This window comes from Arvicola amphibius, chromosome 1 (genome assembly GCF_903992535.2).
Source record: "Arvicola amphibius chromosome 1, mArvAmp1.2, whole genome shotgun sequence".
Lineage (NCBI taxonomy): Eukaryota > Metazoa > Chordata > Mammalia > Rodentia > Cricetidae > Arvicola > Arvicola amphibius.
The window spans coordinates 58,519,890-58,545,746 of record NC_052047.1 but is presented as its reverse complement, the minus strand read 5'-3'; the positions used below and the strand labels follow the sequence as shown (position 1 = coordinate 58,545,746).

Sequence of the window (25,857 nt, the reverse complement as noted above, 5' to 3'; positions counted from 1 at the left end):
CAGCTGTAGAGTTGAGGCTAGCTTTATGTGTCTGTGAACTAGGAGGTGGCTTATTCCTACTTCAGAATCAAGTATGTGCTGAGCACTGGACATTAGCACAAAACACAGCACAATTATGACCAACACAGAGCAGGCAGCAGACACTGTGGGAGAAGAGAGAGGGAACGAAAGAGGGCAGGGAAGAGAAAGAGGATAGGAGAGGAGGGGAGGATTCTTGGCAGTGGGTAGAGTATGAGCCAACAGATAGGAATGAATCCACAGTTTTATGTGCACAGAGGCAACAGTGACATAAGCTAGGTAGAAAAATGGGCTGGAGCTGATGGAGACCCAGAAATAGCAGGTCTTGGGCTCTGAATTATAATCAGGCCAGCAAAATAAACTAGGAACTCTTCAATGACTGACTGCACACTTGACTTCTCAGGATTGCTACCTATGTGTTCAAATCTACTTTGACTGTAACAAAAAGGAAGATGAATGAATAAAAATTCTCGAAAACATAATTTAAATAAATTTATTTATGAGAGAAAAACATCTGAACATCAGGTCCACAATGATTGATCCACAATGATCCAAAGATGCCATGACTCATCTGAAAGCATTCTCATGCAGTCTGTAGGAGATCCATGTGGAGGATCAGCTGAACCATTTATTAAAATTCATAAAGCATCTAAGCCAAATGTGATAAAATATGCAATGACCATGATACAGTAATAAAATACAATATCAAATACTACTTGTGAATTATAAACTACAATATAAACAAGTTAAATTCCTTTTAAAAATGAAAAAATATTTCTATTACAGCCTCATTTGAAGCACTTTCAATTAAATGAAGCTTTGTATATTTTCTCTTAATAGCCAGCAAAGGAACACCTTCTTGAGTAACTGTCACCATCAGTACTCTGAAGTACACTTTCACATACATGAGTTCAGTTATAAAATGATGATCAAAGCTTGGAACATCTTCACATCTGGTTATATTCTTTTGTATTTAGGAAAAAAGAAGTGAGGACATAAAGAAGCCACATGGTTCTTCTGGAGCGAGGAGGCAGTCTCAGTCCAGAGAATGGACTCTCTTCATTTAGATTTTAAAATGTGAGGTCCCAAAGCCGAATTCCTTCCAGTCCAGGGAGCTGCCTGCTACTATGAAGCAACTTAAGGATGAAGGAGCAGAGCAGGAGGAAAGAATGAACTGACTACAGAAATGGTCATTGATAAAACATGTTCCTTTACAGTCTGGGTCCAATCCTGGGGAAGAACAACCAAAACTATCAATACAGTGTGTGCTCACTGAACTGCACACATGGAACTCCGAGGTGGGTTAACAGTTCTTGACATGGGTTCCTGGTTGTAGTTTACAATATCTGCCTTCACCACCCTCTGCCATGAAAGAAAAGAGATATTATCAGGATATCAGAAAAAGTTCCTGAACACCATTTGTTTTCTGAACTCTGGTGAACTTCTAATAACAAACATCATAGATGAAACAGGAGTTGGTACTGAAAACAATTGGTCAGAACTAATACATAACCATGTTTAGGTTTTTCTTATTTGTCTTCTTTTTTAAGGAAGCAATTCAGTTATGAGTCATGCCTTTTTTAGCATTAACTGAGATTATCACAAGTCTTATTAAAAACTCACAAATCAATATAAAGATTTAAATCCTGGTTGTAACTTTAGTTAAAGTTAAAATCATCCATGCATATTTAGTAAACAGATAAGACCTCAGCATTGCTAAGGTTCTCATTATTTTTTAGTCTTTCATAGTCATTACATTTAAATATAACTCTGTGAATTTAGAAAAGGAGTGTGTTTTAAAGGACCCACATAGAAAGCAGAGTGACCTGAGCAACCCCACTGTTAAAAACGTTTCCAGTTTTCAAAACATTCCTCTCAAAATACTTACTTCGAAATAGTTCACTATGGTTTATGCATAATGACTCCAATAAAATTTGACATAGTGAGGAATTTAGAAAATCACCTCTTATCCATGCCTGTAAATCAATTTAAACCAAAAGATACTTTCACTCCTCCTTCCATCTCACACTCAGTCTAAATCAATGAATTTAGTAAATTGTCTAATACTTATCTCTCAGTAAAAATGCAAATTAAAACAAACCCTCTATTGCTTTCAGCTTTTACTAAATCTATGCATACAAACAGAGAAGGGCAGTTCAAGCCTTTCTTTAAAGTAATTTAAAATAATCTTTTAATTACCATCTATTTCAAGGAAAAAGTGGTATAGGAATTACCAATAAAATAACTGCTTCAATCCTCTGTATTGTGATAAACACTCATAAAGATCAATATGTTTGAAAGTAATTGAAATGATATTTTAATTTGTTCTCAATTTCTTGCTTAATTTGTAAGTTTCTTGGCAAAGGACCATCTTTTCAAAATTCTAAATCATGACTTCTGTCATTTTATTTATCATGTTCTTTCATAAGGAAGAACAGGATAAGATAACTAGTCCCCACCCCACCCCCAAATGGCAGTAATTCACCCATAAGTACCTGCACTATTGTACTGAACAGACTCTACTCTGAGAAGAGCTGGGGTGTTGATTATCTTCTTCCGGGTACTTGACTATTTCTGCCCTTACAATACGCTGTCAATTCCGTACAACATAAACAAAATGAAGGAGAAAGAAAAAGAGAGAAAGACAAATGAAAAGCATGTTTAATGACTGACAATAGAAAGGAACACCAAAGCAGAAAAAAGAAAATTAACACATGAATTTAAACATGTCACAAAAAGAATCAGCAGGATGTTTACACATAAAAGGAAAGAGAAGTAGGAAAGATCCAATAAGTATTATACTTTATAATTCTGTTCAACCACTGAAACAGATGCCCCTGAACTTCTCAGTGCTACAGAGGACTATAAAGAGTTATTGCACTTGTTTATGCTAAAATGAAATGGACGTATACATTCATTTCCTTTGACAAATATTACTGATGCTCTACTGTTAGCCACTCTGTGTTAGGGGTACATAAGCAAACCACCTGAAAGATTTATTCACATGTTATTATAGACCTAGTGGGCAAAGAACACACAACCAGTTGTCACACCAGTTAAGTGCTTTGATAGTGAGTGCAATGCTCTAAGGACACAAAGGACAGAAACTCTGTTGTTTCAAAAATCAGAGGTAGACATGTGCCCTTTAGAAATTTCATATTTATACTTAATACTCTCCAATGATTTCCTCTGATGCTTACTTCCCACTCTTCCTGATCCCATATTTCCAAATTCATATAGAAATCACTTCAAATGCAACAACAACAAATGCAAACCACAACAAAAGTTGTGGGTCACGTAAAAAAAACATGAAATACAATATTAAAGTACATCAGCTGTTTCTTTCAAGAAACTAAACAAAACCATGGTACTATACAATAGTTGTTCTCTCCTTGGTTATAGGTCTTTGTGGGATAGCCATGTATAGAGAAGTTCCTATAACCACACATCTTTAGATCTGAAATGAAGAATACTCTCTGCATGGCTGCATGAACCTGATTTCAGAAGGCTCTCCTTTCCTAACCCCATATAGTCACTTATTAACATACACATGAAAACATATTTAACTGGAGTGGCTGTTAAGTGAAGATATTTTTAATAAAGATTTGATAAACACTGAGAGTAAGTGATCAAGCCACTGTAGTATTTAAATGTGTGAAGTTAGTTAAGTTCTACATAGGTTCTCTAGTGAGCAGTATTAACCTCTGGACAAGTGTCTTCATTTACCAGGCACTTGGTGTGATGCTACCAACAGAAGCAGGGCCAACTGACAGATGAGGTGCAAGCAGGGCACATCAATGAGAGGTATGCCATAACCTGACTCCCTCAACCTAACTGTTTCAGGACAAACTATGGATTACAATGAAGAAAAGGGATTTTCACCTCCAGCAAATAAGTCACTGATCAAACAAAACATTGGTTTATGCCCTATTTATAAATCCAGTCAGATTACTGACCTGTCTGTAAGACATAGGGGTCAAGTACTAACTATCATAAATGACTAGCTTTCATCATTCATTTTGTCAAATTAATTAATAACCCACAAGGTAACTTTTCTTTGGGATTTTGACTGTTGAACATGAAGCTGCACCCCAAAAAAAATGTCTGCAAATTCAAAGCTTCACTTATTGTAAGTAGAAAAATGTCATTTCCATATCACAAAACTGCATAGTAGGTAGAATGACACTATATGACTTATTTAACAAATTTTAATGTTTTTAAGAGAAACCTCTACTAAACACCAGCCTTTATTTCTTGAACCATATGTACAGTCAATGCTTCTCTGTTTTGGTCAGTGGAAGGAAATAATGAAGTGACCCTAGGATGAAAGGAGCCACATCGGTGAACACCATCTTCATTCTCATCTCAAAGAACATTTGCAAGATATGCTACAGATAGAAGTGTGGCCAATCAAGAGCTTGAGCAAGAAAGCTACCTGAAGTGAGAGTCAAAGGTAAAAATACATGGACTCTTTGGAGAGTGTTAAAGTTAAATCTGGTTAATTACACAGCTGCATCTTAAACCAGATAATACTTACCATTACAGGAGATGAGATAAAGACACTGAAAGCTAAAACACTTGTTAGTATTACATATTAAAAATGAATCACTAGGAATTGTAGACATTTACACAAGCAGCAGGGGATCTCTGCTTTTGTACTATTGAAGTCTATCTTAGAAACATCTGTGAACTTTAAAAACAATTATTTTATCACACTGGGGATCAAATCCAGGGCCTCACACATGCCCAGCCCCTTAAATTTTTGATTAATATATCTAAAGTACATGGTTACCACATGACACATGTATGCAGCATGTTTAAAAACAGTAATTTTTACAGTAAACACTAATGATGTAATAATAAATCTCTTGTCTTTCATACAACAGACCACTATATGTTGTCAGTAACACTCACAGCTTTGCACTAAGGTTTCATGTCCTCAGTCTTCACAATCTCCTATTCTATAAAGCATAAGACTTAAGTACATTGTGTCTAAGATCTCAAAAACATGTTTTCAATTGAGATTGAATCTCACTATGTAGCCCTAGCAGGTCTGGAACTTGCTATATAGAACAGGTTGTTCTTGAACACATAAAGAACAGACAGCCTTCGTCCCTGGAGTGCTGGGATTACAGGTGTACATCACCACACTCAGAAGTTTTAACATGTCAGAAAACATGAATTTAAGGAGTTGATAGAAAAAGAATGGAATGTGTGGATATCTACAAGGAAAAGAATGAAAGTATATCCTTAATCCTGCACAAAACATACTACACAAAGTCAATTCAAACTGGATCAAAGAACTTACTATGGAATTTTGAAGCTCTTAAGGGAAACATATAAGGAAGACTCTTCAAGATACAGAGGCAAGGACTTTCTGCAAAGAACTAAAGAAATAACATCAAGAATATGAAACAGTTTCTGCATGGTAAATGAACTGAGTGAAGTGACAGCCTGCAAAATGAGAGAAAATCTTTGCCAGCTATACCTCTAATAAGGAATTCTTATCTACAATATATTAAAATCAAACAAACAAACAAACAGAAACACCAATCAAACAAAAAATTCAATCTGTAAATGGGCAAGTAAAAATAACATGAAAAAAATTATCAACATCCTAGTCATCAGAGTAATGCAAATCAAAACTATGGTAAGATCTATCTTACCACAGTCAAGATGGCTACCATTTAAGGAAACAAAAGACAATAAATGTGGTAAGCATGTGGAAAGGGGGAGTGAACCATGCACTGCTGGTTGGAATATAAGTTATTCCAAACAATCTAAAAAATCAGTATGGAAAGTCTTTAAAGAACTAAAAATAGACCTACCATATGATCAGCTATACTACCTTCCGTAAGGCAACATACTATAAAGATCCCTACACATCCATGTTTACTCTAGCACTATTCATGAAACAGGGAAGTAGGAATGGAATTGGAATGTAGCACTATTCATGGAATATACAATTAGGCCATCAGAGATACATACAGAAGTACAAATGACCAATAAATCCATGAAAATGCTTTCAGTGTCCTTAACCATCAGGAAAAAGCAAACCAAAACTACACTGAATTCCATCTCATCCCAGTCAGAATGGCTACTGATTAAAAAACTAATTCTGGCAAGGATGGGAGTGAATACCTTTATAAACTGCTGGTAGGAATATAAACTAGAGAAAGCCACTACAAAAATCAAAAAACTGAAACTGAACTTACTATACAATCCAGCTATATCACTCTTTGGAATACATGCAAAGGAATCTAATTCAACATACTACACAGAAACTTATGCACCCATTTTTATAGAATAAGTATTCATAACAGACATTACTTTGGATCAGTCTAAGTATCAAGCAACAGGTGAACAGATAAAGAGATGAGATGCATGTACACTTTGTAGTTAAGTTCAGCCAAAAAAGAAGAATGAAGGTATGCCATTTCCAAGCAAGCTGATAGAACTGGAGATGAGCATATTAAGTAAGAGGAATAAGAAATAAGAATCACAAAGAAATCCTATTTCTCTCATACACCTTTCTATAGAAAATATCTGGCATGAAATATATAATATATACATATGTTATATATATTCATACATATATAACAAATACATATGATACTTAAGTAAAAGGGGGCTATTGGGAGAGAAAAGGGAGCTAGTTCTAACTGCTTTAACACATTCACATAGGTGTAACCATGAGAGTACATCACAGAATTAATTTATGAAATAATCAAGTAAATATTGAAAGATGTGAAAAGATAACAATTGTTTTTAGCTGCATGGAATGGTAGATAGAGGAATTTAGAAAAAAAAGTTTGTTGCTTCTAACCAGATTACTCTTACTCAAAGTCTTTGTTTTATGAAATGTATGATTTACAGAGAAGTTACAATGGCATTTTTAAGTTCTTGGATGCTGATATTAACTTATGAGATTGTCTAGTAACTTTAGTAACTAATAATGTTATTAAAATAACAAAATAATATGAAGAAATAATATTATTACATATATTTTAAAGATAAAAAGATAACCCCAGAGAAAAAGTACAAGCAGGGTCTAAAATCCCTGCACATGGGAGGGGAAGGCACGAGGAAGCCAACAGAGGCTACATACAGAGTGAGGTCTTCTCTCAAGCAAGAAGAAATACAAGACAGGATTCTCTGAACCTTAATCCATTAAGAAAGAACTAATAAAATTTTTATTCCCTTTTCTCCACCAAATGGGACAAAAATTACATGAATATCATCATTTTATAAAAATTATTTTTTCATGATTTACAATAAACAGTCATTATACATATAATCTGTTTCCAAGGTTTTAGTGATTTATACATAAAATAAATGGGAAAGAATCGATGCATAAAAATTAATGTCACAAGAAATTTGTTACTTTTTAAAATATAAATTTTAAGATAATCACCTGTGACTGTTCTATTTCTGCTTTGTTTAATTTGATTCCCAGGATTTCTGCAGCAACTTTCTGAAAACACAGGAAGACCTACATAACAAAATAGGTTTAAATGATTTAAAGCAGGCATGCTTCAGTTACCTTCAAATACACTGAACTTTCTACAAAAGAATAAACAACAAGTACTCCAAAAATGGCCCATTTGTCATATATGATAACACATAAAATGAAATAAGTTTTAAAGGACTAAACCACAATTTGAAAATCCAAGTAATTCGCTGAATTATTCTAAATCTGCATCTACTAAAAAAGTTCCTAAAGAATTTTTAATGATTTATTCTTATTTTATGTGTTTGAGTATTTTATCTGCATGTGTGTATATATATGCATAGTATATGTGTACCTGGTACCTCTAGAAGTCAGAAGCAGTTGTCAGATTCCCTAGAAATGGAGTTTATAGGTAGTTAAAAGGCACCATGTGGATGCTGGGAACCAAACCTAGGTCCTCTGCAAGAGCAGCAAGTGTTCTTAACAGCTGAGCCATCTCTCCAGCCCCATGTTTAACGATTTAACATATTAATTACAATGACAAATGTAAAAAACAAGCCAACACATCTAAAAGCATTATAAAATTCCACAATTCCTGAAGAAAATGAAAGTAAATTCATGTATACTTTATTGTACTGGTGTTTGACTGTCAGTTCTATGCTGTTCTCTTGAGCTGGCTCTAGTCTGTTTTAACAGGTCTTTCTCTCCAAACCATTAACACTTTTGGTTCTCTTATCAATGTCAAAACTCCCCATTATTTCTTAAGTAAAACAACTTGGTACTATTTACTGTATTTTATCAGTTTGGGGTAAAGGAATGATAAAGTCCATTACAGCTATACATTATGAACATTTCTATAAACAGTCTTTCAGAAGTGGTTGGCTTTTCCCAGGTCCTCTACAATCTCAGAAGATTGAGGCCTGACCATTTCTGGTATGTAACTTACCTATGCTCCGTAACTGTCCTACCAGGTTCCTACCCCAATTCATCTCAGGATCATTTACTGAATATAAGTCCCAACTTTACTAACTTAATTATTTCTTGGGAAGTGGAAAGATGGATCAGAAGTTAAGAGAAAATATTGCTCCACCTGAGGACCTAGGGTTATTTCCCAACACCTACATGGTAGTTTATAACTACAGGCTAATTCCAGTTCTAATGGATCTTATATCCTCTTCTAGTTTCCATGGAGTCCTGCACACATGTGGGACACATAAAAAGACTCAAATAGACAAACATATACACATTAATTAAAAATAAATAAATACGTAAACAATTTTTTTAATTAACAGCCATACACAAGTCCCTGGGTTTGAGTCCTAGCACCATAAGAAAGAAAAAGAAAAAACTAAGTCAAACAAAACCTGGACAGCAGTCAAGAGTGTTGATTCAGGTCTTTATCCTAGCACTATTGGAGGCACAGGCAAGTGATCTATGAGTTTAAGGCCTGTCTCATCTACAGAGCAAATTTGAGGACAGACAAAGCTACATAAAGAAACCCTGTCTCAGGAAAAAAAAAAAACTGGACAGTGATAAATATTTGCAAGACATGTAACAATCTGTTCTTATCTATAATATGAAATATGAGAATAGTATTTTTAAGCAAATAAAAATATATGCTGTTAAGTAGAAAGTGGATAGCTAATAAAATTTTATAAATTTCAACCTAAACACTCACTGAAGAAATTCAAAATTAGTGAGGTTTATATTGTTGCTATTGTTGTATTCTTATTTGTACTGCTCTACAACTTTAGCAAAGGTTTAAGAACAATTAAATCCTTAGTATTACAAGGATTTACATAGCAATCTTATTAGGAAACTCTGTAAAATAGAATTGCTCTGTAGAATAGGTTAATCTAGTCTTTCTGGTAAGCATCTAATAACATGCTTCAATCCCCTGTCAAAGAGTCTACCTAAAGAAAATAAAGCACCAGGCACTGGTGGTGCATGCCTTTAATCAGAGGCAGGTGGATCTCTGTGAGTTTGAGGTCAGCCTGGTCTACAGAGATAATTCCAGGACAGCCACCAAAGCTACACAGAGAAACCCTGTCTCAAAAAAAGGAAGGAAGGAAGGAAGGAAGGAAGGAAGGAGGGAGGGAGGGAGGGAGGGAGGGAAGGAAGGAAATGAAGCATCAAAATTTATTATCAAAATTTGATAATAAAACTCATGTTTGAAACTTAGAAAAGAAAACCCTACATGTCCAACAATAGGGCATGATTAGATATATTTTGAACATTTAATAATGACTAAATTTACTTTATAATACTAAATGGCATGGGAAGTTTTTTACAGATAAAAAAAAATAAAAGAAGCACACTATAAAACTATTTCTAGACAAGGATCTGAATGTTTAGTGAACATTTGATATGGTTAAAATAGTGGGCCTGGAATATCACTACTTGGGCTCACAAACCATATCTCTACCACATAATATCTATATAGACTGAGACCTATGACATGAGCTTTAAATGATACACCAACACAATAGAGATAATTAGAATAATGCAACACCCATCACACAGGAAACAGCAGTAATGACAGTAAGGCCTTCAGAGGAAAAACACTAAAGAATCCTCTTGGACTCTGAATGGATGTCTCTGGAGGCTGGGTTATGGGTGACTTGTGTACTTTATAATTCTTACTAAATCAACTATAAAATTAATCTATCCAAAATAAGCATTCTCATCTGATCTATTTATTTCTTCCTTCCAAACACATCCAGTATTCCTCATTAGGAATCAGAAGTGTACTCCCGGAACAACTGAAGACAAAGCATCAATTACAACACACTCTACTTTTTTACTTACGGAGTCTCCTGTCTTGGCTGAAACGAAGTGGCTACTAAAACCATTTTCTTGGCAAAATCGTAAGTGTTTATCAGGTTTTACTGTTCGCATATGCTCCAAGTCAACTAGAAAAAAAAAGTTAAAGATACAACAAAAATCAGTATTAGAATTAATAAAAGTATTTTTAACATGTTTAAATTTTATTTACTTTCCAATATTTTTCCCACTGTGTAATCCTAGGCAATGTTTTAACTTCTTTGTGCCTCAGTTTCCACACTGATAAACTGTGATTAATAAATATACCAATTTCATATGGTATTCTTTCAGAATCAGCCAATGAGGAGTGAACAAAGATTGGCAATATGTTTAAAATTATGTGGTGTTACTATTACTATAGCATCACCTATATAAATTCACACACCATGACAAAGTTCAAAACAAACCTGCTTAATGTAGTGCATTAAAGCACAGTTATGAGGTGAAGTTAGGATGTACAAATGTAAGGGCTAACAAGGACATGTGCTCAACTATGTTCATAACAGCTTTGTTTGTCATAGCCAGAACCTAGAAAAAACCTAAATGCCCCTCGACCAAAAAATAGATAAGGAAAATGTGGTACATTTACACAATGGAGTACTACACAGCAGAAAAAAATAATGGCATCATGAATTTTGCAGGAAAATGGGTGGAGCTAGAAAATATTATTTTGAGTGAGGTAACCCAGACACAGAAAGACAATTAACACATGTACTCACTCTTAGGTGGTTTTTAAACATAAAGCAAAGAAAACCAGCCTACAAACCACAATTCCAGAGAAATTAGACAACAATGAGGACACTAAGAGAGACTTACATAGATTTAATCTACATGGGAAGTAGAAAGTAGAAAAAGACAAGACCTCCAGAGTAAATTGGAAGCATGGGGACCTTGGAGGAAGGTTGAAGGGGGAGGAGAGAGGCAGGGAGGGGAGCAAAGAAAAATGTAGAGCTCAATAAAAATCAATAAAAGAGAGAAAACAAATGTAAGGGCTAGAAATAGTTTAATTACTTACAGGATAATTTAATAATTAGAACAACTCTGAAATATTTTATATTCCATAGTTATATTAATATATTCACAACCACAGTTCACTTTCAAGATGCAACTGATTTATAAATCACTAAGTATCCACTTTGAGAATAATGAGCAAGATATACTCCTTGGGCTTTAAAGCAATGTGTAACAAAAATAACTAAAGAATAAGAACACACGAATTTGAGGAAAGGGCCTTCTGGGAGGAGGTGGAGTAGGAAAATGATGTAAATACAGTACTCATGTATAAAGTAATGAATCTTGTCTTTCTCCCTTTTATTCAGTCCAAGACTCTAGCCCATGGGATGGTGTCATCGCAGTGGGCACCTCAATCAGCCTAATCTAAATAATCCTTCATAGGCGTGTCTAGGAGCTTGTCTCCTATGTGTTTCTAGATTCCCCTGAAGATGACAATCAAGATTAACCATCACATGAGGTATTAAAACTAATTATGCAGTGTGGTAGGTTTTTTTTATTTAGACTAAAGGGGAGATAGTTTGAACAGGACAACTTTTGGTATTTACAAGATTTTCTTTCAATGTTGAAAGCAAGGGAAACGGCACTCTGTAGAGAAATACAGAAAAAATGCTGTATGTTCTCAACATAGTTAAAAATATATTGTCTACTTTTGACTAGGATAAAAACACAATTCAGAAAAGATAGCACTAGTCCAAGAACTACCAACAGCAGTTTTCCCATTATGATCTGTTTTAAGATTTATTAATTGCGATGCTATTCTGTGCCCACTCGGGGTCAGGAACAAAGTACCTGAGACCATGCCTGTGGCTTGGCACTCCCTGCCTGGGTAGGCAGCGGGATCAGGTCTACTATAAAGTGGCAGTTATGAAATACCAGTTTCTGGGCTGTGCCGCCAGCGCGACCTCTGGCTCCTGGGGGAGACAGAGTATTTGAATGGGGTTTTGTCAGTAAGTGCTACAGCTTGCTTGATGGCAATGTGAACTGCTGAGTGCGCACAGCTCAGGGGCACAAAATGGCTCCACCATGCTGAACTGTGCTGAACTCAGGCAGGAACTATCATAATTATCATAACAGCAGCACAGCTAAGGTTTAGACTGGGCAGGAAACAGACAGTACCATATTACCCCTACATGGCGCAAGCTAAAGTTTTTAAGAAGCGCTTAGCATTTTAAGACATGCTCCTGGATAGTAAAGAATTACAGATTCACAGTAGGCCAGGCTGCACAGTGCTCTGCATGGCAGATTTGGCTGTAACTCAGATAAAAGGCTGTCTCAGAGTTAAAGTGCTGAGTGTGGCTCCTACCTGGCAGCCCCAGAGCTAGCAGAAATGGTACATACACCATTTTGAAATTGGAGAGTGGTGGAGCCAACACCCAGAGCAGCTGCAACCAAGCTGCTTAACATTTTAAAAGCTCTTCAAGAGAGTAGAAAATTAAAGACAATGCAATAGGACAGATTCAGACATAAAAAAACCTCTAAATTGGTCATAGTGTTAGATAGACATATGTAGGCTTGGGAGAGAGAAGAAAATGAGTATTAAAAAGCCATAAAATAAAGTTAAAGCTTTAAAGGGGGGGGGGGTAAAGTCTTTAAAGAGACAGAATAAAGTAATAAAATAAAAATAAGCCATGTAAAAATGGAAAATTCACAGAGTCTGGATTACATGTATTATTGTGTTTTATTTGAATTTTTTGACTGTAAAGGAGCTAAGTACAGACAGAAATTTCATTGTATGGGCTAAGATAATCCAGCATGTATACTATAAAGGTACCTTGACTTTAGAATTTGGATCTAAGGATATGATGCTTTGGAAAAGAGGTTCTTATGTTTTCACAGAGGATGAGATCCTGTGGATTGCTTCTATACCAATATGGTATGGTAGACCACGCCCTCCTGAAAGGTTGCTGTAAACACCCTCAAAAAATTACTTCACTCAACTGCTGACTAAGAGGAACCTAGCATATAGGATACACCATGAAAGACTTGATTAACAGCGCCCCCATACAGCACGAAGCAGTTTGGAGAGAAAAAACTGCACCCATATTCCCAAATATTGCTTATAAATGTTCTTTTACATTTAAAGGGGGAAATGATATAGATATGAATAATTTGCATAGGTATGGATTTTGCTTTAGTGATAGAAGTTGAAGGTCAATTTTGTTATATGTATATGTATTACTTATCTTGATTAAGGTATTGTGATTGTGTAGTTCATTTTAAAATGTAATGTTTAATTAGGAAATATAGGTTGTTAATGGATAATCATCATTAATAGTCAAGCTTGTAGTCGTGTTAGATTTTCTAGATATATAGAGATATATTTCAGTTAGATAGGCATTCTTCATATCTTTCAACGACTATAGAATATGGCATTTAATGTTTTAATAACTTAGAGTTTCTCATGACAATGAGACACGCCTGCTCCTGGCAGCATCAATCTACTTCAAGAGAAAGATGGGAATCGAAGAGGATCCTTAAGGAGTTGATTAGCCATTTGGGCAAGAAACTGCTCTTGCCTGGACTGTTGCATAAACTGAACACAAAGAACCTGCAGAGGGAGGACTGCTGAACTTGCCTAAAGGTGAGATGTTCCTTAGGGGTTCCTGATTCATGAAAGAGTCTGCCAGACATTCTACAGGACACAGAAGAAAGTGACTGAACTGTCTTTGAAATTTCCTGCTTTATGGAAAAGTCTGCTGGATACTATGGGCCTGAAGGCTGAAGATGGATGCCCCAACAGTACAAAAGAACTTTAGGTGACTGTACAGGCAGCGAGATGTCTGTCATTTCTAGAGTTTTGGAAGTTGCTTACTTCTTGTTTACTTAGGTAATATTATATCCTTCTGGAGTCTTTGATGGAGTTGAAGAATAGATATAGTTTCCCTTTGTTATGCTAAATGACAAAATAGATATAAAAAATGTAACTGTAATTCTTGCTTGATAACTTTTGTTATATGTAATTTTACTATGTTAAAGTGAAATCCTTTCTTTTTTTGTTTAAACAGAAAAGGGAAAGTGGTGTAGGAGGCCCTACTGTATTTGTGTTGCTTTCATTGGTTGAATAAAGAAGCTGCCTTTGCCTTTTGATAGGGCAGCCCTTAGGTGGCTGGAGTAGACAGGACAGAATTCTGGGAGGAAGAAGGCAGACAGAGAGAGCTGTCATGGAGTCGCCAGAGTAAGATATGCTGAATCTTTCCCAGTAAGCCACGACCTCATGGTAACATACAAAATAACAGAAATGGGTTAAAGCAAGATGTAAGAATTAGCTAATAAGAGGCTAGATATAATGGGCCAGGCAGTAATCTAATTAATACACTTTCTCTGTAATTATTTCGGGGCTAAGCTAGCCAGCCGTCGGGACACAGACCGCCACTTCTCCTCATTAAAACACTATTCTAGAGTCTGTTTTAGCATAACAGGAATGACCGAAGAATCAGATAAGCCTTCAAATAAATGCTGAGAGTGCCATTACATTTGCTAAACATGGAGCCTTCTAAAGACAACACAGAGAACCCACATGACTCACTCAAATATCAAAACAATCTCTAACAAAAGGGTCAAGACAATTCAGTGTAGAAAGAACAACCTCTTTAAGAGATGGTACTGAAGACTAGATATCTACTTGCAAAAGAATGCAGACGGAAGCTATACATAAGAAAAAACTCAAAATGGATTATATATCAGAATGTGAGATTCAAAATTCAAACTGTTAAAAGGAAACTGAAAAAAGCTTCAAGACAGTGGAAATAATATGAATTTCTCAAACATGACACTGAAAACACAGAAGCAAAAAAGAAAAACAGACAAAATGGAACTACATTATACTCAACAAGACTTACACATCAAAGCTCACAATCAACAAAGCAAAGAGAATTTGCAAAATAGCAGATATCTACAAATTAAATATTTGATAAAATATTAATATGCAGAAGATATTTTGTATTTTGATTTAATATATTTTTTGAAAATCCTACAACACAAACAACAGAAAAAATACTCAGTTTAAAAAAGTGCAAATGACTTTCTAGACATTTCTTCCAAGGTGAGATAGTATGATCTAAGACATAAAAGATGGCAGAGAGACTACCTCACATATGTTAGAATGACTACTATAAAAAATAGCAATATGTGTTGGTGAGAACATGCAAAAATTGAAATTTTTGTGCACAAAGAGAGAACTACAGAATGCCACAATAGTTGCAGAAAACAATACGGAAGATATTTTGAAAATCTAAGAACTCACTACCATATGATTCATCAGTCTCACTTCACAAATGCCACAGTTAAAACTTGGGTCTCAAAAAAAATTTTTTTGCATACCCATACTCATAACAGCATCAGACACAAGATCCAAGAGGTAGAGAGAAGCCCAAATTTCCATCAGTGGATGGATAAAGAAAATGTGGTAGGATCAAAATGGTTATTATTCAGCCTTTAAAATGAAGGAGCTCCTGCCTCAGTTTTTTTAATTGCTTTTATTGAGTTATACATTTCTCCCTACTACTCTCCCTTCCTTCCCCTCCCCTTTTAGCCATTCTCATTCATGATGCCATGCTCCAAATTTATTAAGGAGATCTTGCCATTTTCTACTTCCCATGTAGATTAGATCCCTGTATGTCACTCTTAGGGTCCTCTTTGTTATCTAGTTTCTCTGGGATTGAAAATTGTAGGCTGGTTTTCCTTGCCGTATTTCTAAAAGCCACTTATGAGTGAGTACATGTAATATTTGTCATTCTGAGTCTGGGTTACCTCGCTCAATATGATGTTTTCTAGTTCCATTCATTCACCCGCAAAATTCAAGATGTCGTTATTTTTTTCTGCTGTGTAGTACTCTATTGTGTAAATTTACCATTATCCATTCTTTGGTCGAGGGGCATTTAGGTTGTTTTCAGGTTCTGGCTATGACAAACAATGCTGCTATGAACTTAGCTGAGCACATGTCCTTGTGGTAAGATTGAGCAACCTTTGGGTATATACACAAAAGTGGTATTGCTGAGTCTTGAGGAAGGTTGTTTCCTAATTTTCTGAGAAATTGTCATACTGATATCCACAGGGGCTGTACCAGCTTGCACTCCCACCAGCAACAGAGGAGTGTTCCCTTTACCCCACAACATCTCGAGCATAAGTTGTCATATGTTTTAATTTTGGCCATTCTTACAGGTGTAAGATGAAATCTCAAGAGTTGTCTTGATTTGCCTTTCTCTGATAGCTAAGGATGTTGAACATTACCTTAAGTGTCTTTCAGCCATTTTAGATTCCTCTGTTGAGAATTCTCTGTTTAGGTCTCTGTACTCCATTTTTTTTATTGGGTTATTTGTTCTTTTCATGACAAACTTCTTGAGTTCTTTGTATATTTTGTCTGATGTGGGGTTAGTGAACATCTTTTCCCATTCTGTAGGCTGTCATTTTGTCATGTTGACCATGTCCCTTTGCTTTACAGAAGCTTTCAGTTTCAAGAGGTTCCATTTATTTATTTATTCTTTCAGTGTCTGTGCTACTGGGGTTATATTTAGGAAGGGGTCTCCTGTGCCAATCCGTCCAAGCGTACTTCCCAGTTTCTCTTCTATGAGGGTCAGTGTGGTTGGTTTTATCTTGAGGTCTTTGATCCATTTGGACCTGAGTTTTGTGCATGGTGATAGATATGGGTCTATTTTCATTTTTCAACATGTTGATGTCCAGTTATGCCAGCACCATTTGTTAAATATGCTTTCTTTTTTCCATTTGATATTTTTTACATCTTTGTCAAAAATCAGGTGTTTGAAGGTGTGTGAATTACTATCCAGGTCTTTGATTTGGTTCCATTGGTCCTCTTGTCTGTTTTTATGCCAATACCAGGCTATTTTTAGTACTGTAGATATGTAGTAAAGTTTGAAGTCAGGGATTGTGATGCCTCCATAAGTTCCTTTATTGTACAGGATTGTTTTGGTTATCCTGGGTCTTTCGCTTTTTCATATGAAGTTGAGTCTCGTTCTTTCGTGGTCTGTGAACTTTGCTGGAATTTTGATGGACTTTGCATTGAATCTGCAGATTGATTTTGATAAGACTGCCATTTTTACCATGTTAATTCTACCTACCCAAGAGTATGGGAGCTCTTTCCATTTTCTTGTGTCTTCTGCAAATTGTTTCTTCAAAGATTTAAAGTTCTTGTCATATAGGTATTCTACTTGTTTGGTTAGAGTTACTCCAAAATATTTTATGTTATTTGTGGCTATTGTGAGGGGTGATGTTTCTCTGATTTCTTTCTCAGCCCAATTATCATCACATAAAGAACTACTTATTTTCTATTGAGTTAATCTTGTATCCTGCTACATTACTGAAGGTGTTTATGAGTTGTAGAAGTTACATGGTAGAATTTTGGGGGTCACTTTTGTAAACTATCAAATCATCAGCAAATAATGAAAGGTTGACTTCTTCTTTTCTGATTTGTATATCCTTGATCTCCTTTTGTTTTCTTATTGCTCTAGCTAAAACCTCAAGTACTACAATTAATAGATATGAAAAAAGTGGACAAGATGTCATGTTCCTAATTTCAGTGGGATTGCTTTGAGCTTCTTTCCATTTAGTTTGATGTTGGCTATTGGCTTGCTGTCTATTGCCTTTATTATGTTTAAGTATGTCTCTTGTATCCCTGCTCTCTTCAAGACCTTTATCATGAAGAGATGTTGTATTTGTCGAAGGTTTTGTTTTTTAAATGAGATGATCGTGTGGGGTTTTTTGTCAATTTGTTTATATGGTGGATTACATTGACAGATTTTCATATGTTGAATCATCCCTGCATCTCTTGCATAAAGATGATTTGATCACGGTGGAAATTTTTCTACTGTGTTCTTAGATAGAGTTTGTCAGTATTTTATTGAGTATATTACCATCAGTGTTCATGAGTGAGATTGATCTGTAATTCTCTTTCTTAGTAATATTCTGTCTCAGTTTACAACATGTAGTTATCAGGCTACTTGAAACATGCCAGTCATCAATAGAATAATAGTGTATAATTCCAGTTACAGCAAAAAATTTTTATATCTGAACAGATTATCTCCACTGTTGATCTTTACTGACCAAGAAAGATGATGAGATCTCTTACTTAAGCAATAACTGTTCCCAGACTGGAGAGATGGCTCATCAGATAATTAAACTTGCTGCTCTTCTAGAAGATCTAGTTAAGTTCCTAGCATCCACACTGCAGATCAATATTGCCTATGACACCAACTCCAAGGGACTGCCGCAGGTACCAGTACATACATGGCATACATAAACACATGCACATAAATAAAAACAGAAGTAAATCTTTTTTAAAAGAATAATTTTTATATTAATTTCCTAATTGTTTATATTAAAGCAAATGTAAAGGAAATCTGGACTGAATGTAACCATAGTTCTTCCCTGGACAGGAAGTAAAATGTGACAGTAAAAAAACATAAAAACATACTTTTGCCAGTCATGGTGGCATAAGCCTTTATTCCCAGGAATTAGGAGCCAGAGGCAGGAGGTTCTTTGAGTTTGAGGGCAGCCTGGTCTATAGAGTGAGTTCCAGGACAGCCAGGGCTTCATAGTAAAACCCTACCTTAAAACATCAAACTTTATTCCTGAAAATACACAAACAAGTAACATTATACAGACACCAAGCTGTGCTTACATATTTAGGAACACAAATCCAATCCCTGTGAGTAAAATATATCAGAAAACTTTCAAATGTTCTTGTTTAATTCCAAGCGCTTCTACTAGCCACCTCAGTGTTAATTGTTTTTAAATTCATAAAGGATTCAGAAAAAAATTGTACATGATAAAAATGTCACAATCTCACAGATATCATAAACATTAAATTGTTCTGCTACCATGTTGTATACATAAATGATTGTTACCAGCACCTTTAAATTTTTTTCTTTCTTTTCTTTTCTTTTGTCTTTTTTTTTTTTTTTTTTTTTTTCAAGACAAGGTTTCTCTTTAGCTTTGGAGCCTGTCCTGGAAGACCAATGGAACTGAATCGAAGACCTGGATATTAATCCACACACCTTCTAATACCTGATTTTTGACAAAGAAGCAAAAAAATATCAAATGGAAAAAAGAAAACATTTAACAAATGGTGCTGGCATAACTGGATATCAACATGTTGAAAAATGAAAATAGACCCATATCTATCACCATGCACAAAACTCAGGTCCAAATGGATCAAAGACCTCAAGATAAAACCAACCACACTGACCCTCATAGAAGAGAAACTGGGAAGTATGCTTGAATGCATTGGCACAGGAGACCACTCCCTAAATATAACCCCAGTAGCACAGACATTGAGAGAAGCAATAAATGGAACCTCTTGAAACTGAAAAGCTTCTGTAAAGTAAAGGACATGGCCAACAAGACAAAATGACAGCCTACAGAATGGGAAAAGATGTTCACTAACCCCACATCAGACAGAGGTCTGATCTCCAAAATATACAAAGAACTCAAAAAATTGGTCATCAAAAGAACAAATAACCCAATAAAAAAAATGGAGTACAGACCTAAACAGAGAACTCTCAACAAAGGAATCTAAAATGGCTGAAAGACACTTAGGGAAATGTTCAACAACCTTAGTCATCAGAGAAATGCAAATCAAAACAACTCTGAGATTCCATCTTACACCTGCAAAAATGTCCAAAATTGAAAACACTGATAACAACTTATGCTGGAGATGTTGTGGGCTAAAGGGAACACTCCTGCACTGCTGGTGGAAATGCAAGCTAGTACAGGCCCTTTAGATGTCAGTGTGGCGATTTCTCAAAAAAATTAGGAAACAACCTTCCTCAAGACCCAGTAATACCACTTTTGTGTATATATCCAAAGGATGTTCAATTGAGCCACAAAGACATGTGCTCAACTGTTCATAGCAGCATTGTTTGTCATAGCCAGAACCTGGAAAAAACCTAAATGCCCCTCAACCAAAGAATGGATAAGGGAAATGTGGTTCATTTACACAATGGAGTACTACACAACAGAAAAAAATAAAGACATCTTGAATTTTGCAGACAAATGGATGGAGCTAGAAAACATATATTTTTTTTTTTTTTGGTTTTTCGAGACAGGGTTTCTCTGTGGCTTTGGAGCCTGTCCTGGAACTAGCTTTTGTAGACCAGGCTGGTCTCGAACTCACAGAGATCAGCCTGCCTCTGCCTCCCGAGTGCTGGGATTAAAGGCGTGCGCCACCACTGCCCGGCTAGAAAACATATTTTTGAGTGAGGTAACCCAGACCCCAGAACCAGAAAGACAAATTTAATATGTACTCACTCAGAACTGGCTTTTAGACATAAAGTAAAGGAAAGTAGCCTACAATTCACAATCCCAGAGAACCTAGACAACAATGAGGACCCTAAAAGAGACTTACATAGATCTAATCTACATAGGAAGTAGAAAAAGACAAGATCTCCTGAGTAAATTGGGAGCATGGAGACCTTGGGAGAAGGCTAGGGGGGGGGGGGAGGTAAGCAGAGAAAAATGTAGAGCTCAATATAAAAATAAAAAAATTAAATAGATAAATAAAAAAATAAAATTAGTCAAGCACATTAGGAAGGTGGAAGAAAACTATATTTCATTCAACTTATTCATGATTTCCACAGTAACTACCTGCACAGTTACTGAACATTATAGCCAAAGACCAGAGTATTCAATATAACAGAGGTTTAAACCTAGATATACAAAATATAATCAGAACTGCTTATAAGATTAAGTGATGTACAATTTTAAAGTCTGAAAACAGTTTGCAATAAACTTTCATTTTTTTTATCCTGGTCTTAAACTTGGCAGCATTTTTATTTGCCGTGTACTTCTTTTCTAATGTCCTATCATAACATAATAATAATTAATATGACTTTTTCACTCAAATCAGTTATTTCATGCTTTGAAACAAGGGAAAGTGCTCTATGATGCTAAATAATTGCACTATTAATGTCCAGTCCCTGACAAAGACAGTATTCAAAATGTCAACTGTTTTTGCTCCTCATTCAACATATAACTGCAGCAACAGAATATTCTCCATGAAATGAGTCTAAAAGTTGCCACAACTAAACTTAAAGAAGTAAAAGCAAAATATAAATACAGCACTTGTACAGATTTTAACAGTAATTTTTAGGTTATCAAGGAAACATCTAGAGTGTTGATCTGGTTATACTCAATTCAAACAAACTACTTGTCACATTAACTACCTCCAGGAAGTTACTCCAAACACAAAATAAACTGTTTATGCCCCTACTCAGATAGATAACATGACAGATTGTTATTAGTTGAAGACAGATGAGATACATTAATTTGATTGTGAGCATGTGTTTAATTTTACCCTGCCATGCATACTCTCTAATGCTGTCTTTCTATGATGCCATAGTAAATCATGCCATATTAGAAGAATTGTTAACGCAAGAAAATAAAAAAAAAAAAACTTGACTTTAACTTTGGAGCTTCTTTACTAACCTTCTTACCAAAGTAACAGTCTTGAATATTACTGAGTTCCACACAGGAATAAAACAGAACACTGAAGCATCCAAAAAGCTACTTTAGTTTCTAGTATCAGTTTAAAGATGGGAAGGCAATTTAACATTTTTTTCCTTTTCACTAGCTTTTTTACTGAAATGTCTTTTCTTGCCTGTTTACACTGACCTGTTTACCCACTGGTTTAAATACATCCTATAGTGACAATACTTCTCATATTTGTTGGAAGCATTCTCTTCAGATTAGGATCTCCATTTCAGATTGTTGATGATTGAAAAACAAAAACTAAGATTTCATAAAGTTCAATATTCTTTCAATAATAAGGTCATTAGTATTTCCACCAGGCTTATTGAGTTCTTGTTATATGCAGCTGAAAACAAAATAAACAAGTAAATAAAAGAATTTTCAAATACAATAACCACTCAAATTATTGATTGGGTAAAAGAAGTTTTTAGCTTATTAAAATAAGGGGAAAAGATTCCCTGGGAACTTGTAGGCCACTCCAACCAGGAAAGCAGACAAACTGCAGATCTTCACCTATCCCTCCATTCCTCCAAATCCAACCCCAAAGTCTTACCCCCACCCCGCTCTGTAGCAGACAACCTGCTGCAGCCTACCTATTCCCCATTTCCAGTGGATCACAGATCTTCTTCCAAACTTTCGTGCCCCATACTCATTGTTTTATTCCAGCCCTCAAATTCAACAGGAATTCCCTGGGAACCTGAAGGCCAGCTCAGCCTTGGAAAGAGGTAGGCCAACTGCACATCTTTACCTCTCCCTCAATTCTTCTACATCCAATTCCCCAGTCTCATTCCCACCTCCGTAGCAGATCACCTGCCACAGCCTCCCTTCAAACCCCCCAATGCCCTACCTCACCCCAGTATGGCAGTACAATACCTGCTGAGGTCTCCCCTTCCTCTCTGAACCCTATCATCAAAGATTGCTTAGGGCTTTTACAACCTCCATTACACTCACTCATTGCATTATTGCTGCCTTCAAATTCAGTAGGTAGTCCCCAGAAACATGCCATCAGGTGAAGCGGGTAATCAAGCTTCAGGTCTTCACTCTCCCTCCTCTCCATATCCAATCCCTGAGTCACAACCCCAAGTCATCTGGCCTCTCCTTACTCTCTGCCACCATTCCCAGGGGACTGAGCAGATCCTAGAGGAATATCCTGATTTTCTCCCTCCTGTGGGCCTCCTTGGTATTCACCAGCCCATACCCATTACTAAGTATCAGTTCCCAAGAACTACAGACACAACAAAGAAACAAGAAACAAAATACCAATCCAACAAATTCCTAAAATTCCAATATTCTCAAACCTAGATAGATGTCAGCTTAAAAGTGTAATCAATATAATCCAAAAAAAAAATATGTCTCCAAAGAGACCCAGCAACCCTACCACTGTAGTTTCTTTGAGTACTGAAACACAGCTGAAACTCAAAAGACTGACTTTATGACTATGACAGAGGTCTTTAAAAAGGTAATGAATAAATCCCTTAAAGAAATCTATGAAAATACAAACAAATAGTGAAAGGAAATGAATAGAAAGTTCAAGAGATCAAAGTGGAAAGAGAAAACACAAACTGGAAAACTGAAAGTGAAAAATTTAGGAGCTCCAATATAAACCTCAGAAGCAAGCCTCACTAACAGAATATAAGAAATGGAAGAATCTCTTGCATTTATAACATACCAGAAGAAATGTATATCTCAGTCAAAGAAAATGTGAATCTAAAAGAATCCTGACCTAAACACTGGAGGAAATAAGAACAGGAAAATAGGAAAGTGAAAAAACCCAGATCAAAAAGACGGAAAAAAATTCAATACAGTCATAGAATATTTTCCTAAATTCAAGAGAGATATATCTATTTAGGTACAAGAAGCATATAGAACACAAACAGACTGGACCAGAAAAGAACTTTCTCTCAGCACATAACAATCAAGATACTAAAAAGACAGAAGAAATAAAGAATATTAAAAGCTGCAAGGGGAAAAGACCAACTAACACATAAAGACAAACCTATTTAGAATTAAACTTGACTTCCCAATAGAGACTCTAAAAGCCAGAAGAGCCTAAAAAGATGTTATACATAAGAGAACACAGATATCAGCCCAGACATCTATAACCAGCAAAACTTTCAATCACCCATAGAAGGGGAAAATAAAGCATTCTATGATAAACCAAATTTAAGCAGTATCTATCTACAAATTCAACCCTACAAAAGGTGCTAAAAGGAAAATCCCAACCTAAAGAAGTTAACCATACCCAAGAAAACACAAGCAATAAATAATCCCAGACCAACAAACCAAAAGAGAGAAAATACATGCACACACACGAATAGCAACAATAAGAACTGTAGTGAGGAGGCGAGCCCTCAGGCCTGCTTTCATCCCGCCCGGCTCCCACACGGCTAGCTTTACACCCGAAATAACAGCACACAAACTGTATTCATTTAAACACTGCCTGGCCCATTAGTTTCAGCCTCTTACTTGCTAACTCTCACACTTTGATTAACCCATATTTAGTAATGTGTGTAGCACCACGAGGGGTGGCTTACCGGGAAGATTCTAGCTTCCGTCCATCTCGGAGAGGAGAGTCATGGCGACTGTCTCAGAGAGGAGAGGCATGGCAATTGTCTGAGCCATTTACCTCACTTCCTTCTTCCTGTTCTGTCTACTCCACCCACCTAAGGGCTGGCCTATTAATTGGGCCAAGGCAGTTTTCTTTACTAACCAATGAGAGTCCTCCATCAAAGAACAACAAAATAATAAAAATCAACAATCACTGCTCATTGATACCTCTCAACATCAATGGTCTCAATTCCCCAATAAAAAGACAGCCTAACAGAACAGATACAAAACTAAGATCTATCCTTCTGCTACATTCAGGGAACACACCTCAATATCAAGGACAGACATCAGCCAAGGGTAAAAGGATGGAAAAAGATATTTGAAGCAAATGGACCTAAGAAACAAGCTGGTGTAGCTATTTTAATATCTGACAAAATGGACTTCAAACCAAAGCTAATCATAAAAGATAGAAAGGGCATTATACACTCATCAAATGTCTATGAAAGGACATGGCAATTCTTAACATCTATGCCCCAAATACAAGGGCTACAAGTTTGTAAACGAAACATTACTACAGCTTAAATCATATATTGACCCTCACACATTAATAGTAGGAGACTTCAATACCTCATTCTCACCAAGACAGTTCACCCAGACAAAAACTGCACAGAGAAATGCTGAGGATGACATTTATATACCAAACAAACCTAACAAAAAGAATGATTTCCGAAAAGTCAGCACAAGCAGCAGGGACTAATTCTGGTGCCACTGTCAGTGGCCCCACAGTCTGCCTCAGCCATGCAACTGTCACCCACACTCAGAGGGTCTAGTATGGTCTTATGCTGGTTCCTTCCCTGTCTGGACAAAGTTGGTGATCTCCCATTAGCTCAGGTAAACTGTTTCAGTGGGTATACTCATCATGGTATTGACCTCTTTGCTCAAATTCTCACTCCTCCCACTCTTCAACAGGACTTTGGAAGTTCAGCCCAGTGCTCTCTGCTGTGGCTCTCTGTCTCTCCTTCCATTAGTTGCTGGATAAAGGTTCTATGGTGACATTAAGGATAGTCATCAATCTGACTACAGGGCAAGGCCAGTACAGGCACCTTCTCCACTACTGCTTAGGGTCTTAGCTGGAGTCATCCTTCTGGATTCCTGGGAATTTCGTTTTTTTAAATTGATTTTTATTGAGCTCTATATTTTCTCTGCTCCCCTCCCTGTCTCTCCCTTCCCCCTTTCAACCTCCCCCCCAAAGTCCCCATGATCCCAATTTACTCAAGAGATCTTGGGAGTTTCTCTAGTGCCAGGTTTCTTGCTAGCCCCATGGCTCCCTCAATCAAATATCAAATATTTCTGTCTCTGTCCTTCCCCCATTTCGACTATCCTGTTCCCTCAAGGTCTCCTCTCTGCTCCCTTTCTCTCCTCCTCCTCCCTTTCCACCTTCTCCTTCTCCCTCCACCTCCATGCTCCCAATTTTGTCAGAGGATCTTGTCTATTTCCCTTTCCTAGGGGGATCTTTTTTTCATTTT

At 36.2% G+C, this 25,857-nt stretch overlaps 1 protein-coding gene across 3 annotated transcripts in view; it reads right to left on the bottom strand.

The window, feature by feature from the left end:
- Positions 1–497: 497 nt before the first annotated feature.
- Positions 498–25,857, bottom strand: part of Rab28 (RAB28, member RAS oncogene family) — an 84,041-nt gene continuing 58,681 nt past the window's right edge. Inside the window, exons 5-8 of one of the 3 annotated variants that reach the window (XM_038343107.2) lie at positions 10,277–10,380; positions 7,433–7,510; positions 5,327–5,405; positions 498–1,380 (exon numbers count right to left, since the gene is read on the bottom strand). In XM_038343107.2, the coding sequence (XP_038199035.1) occupies positions 1,322–1,380; positions 5,327–5,405; positions 7,433–7,510; positions 10,277–10,380 (320 nt within the window). In that variant the 3' untranslated portion in view covers positions 498–1,321. Of the gene's footprint in view, positions 1,381–2,513; positions 2,609–5,326; positions 5,406–7,432; positions 7,511–10,276; positions 10,381–25,857 lie in introns of all 3 variants that reach the window. The other 2 variants (XM_038343127.2, XM_038343117.2) reach the window with 2 other exon arrangements.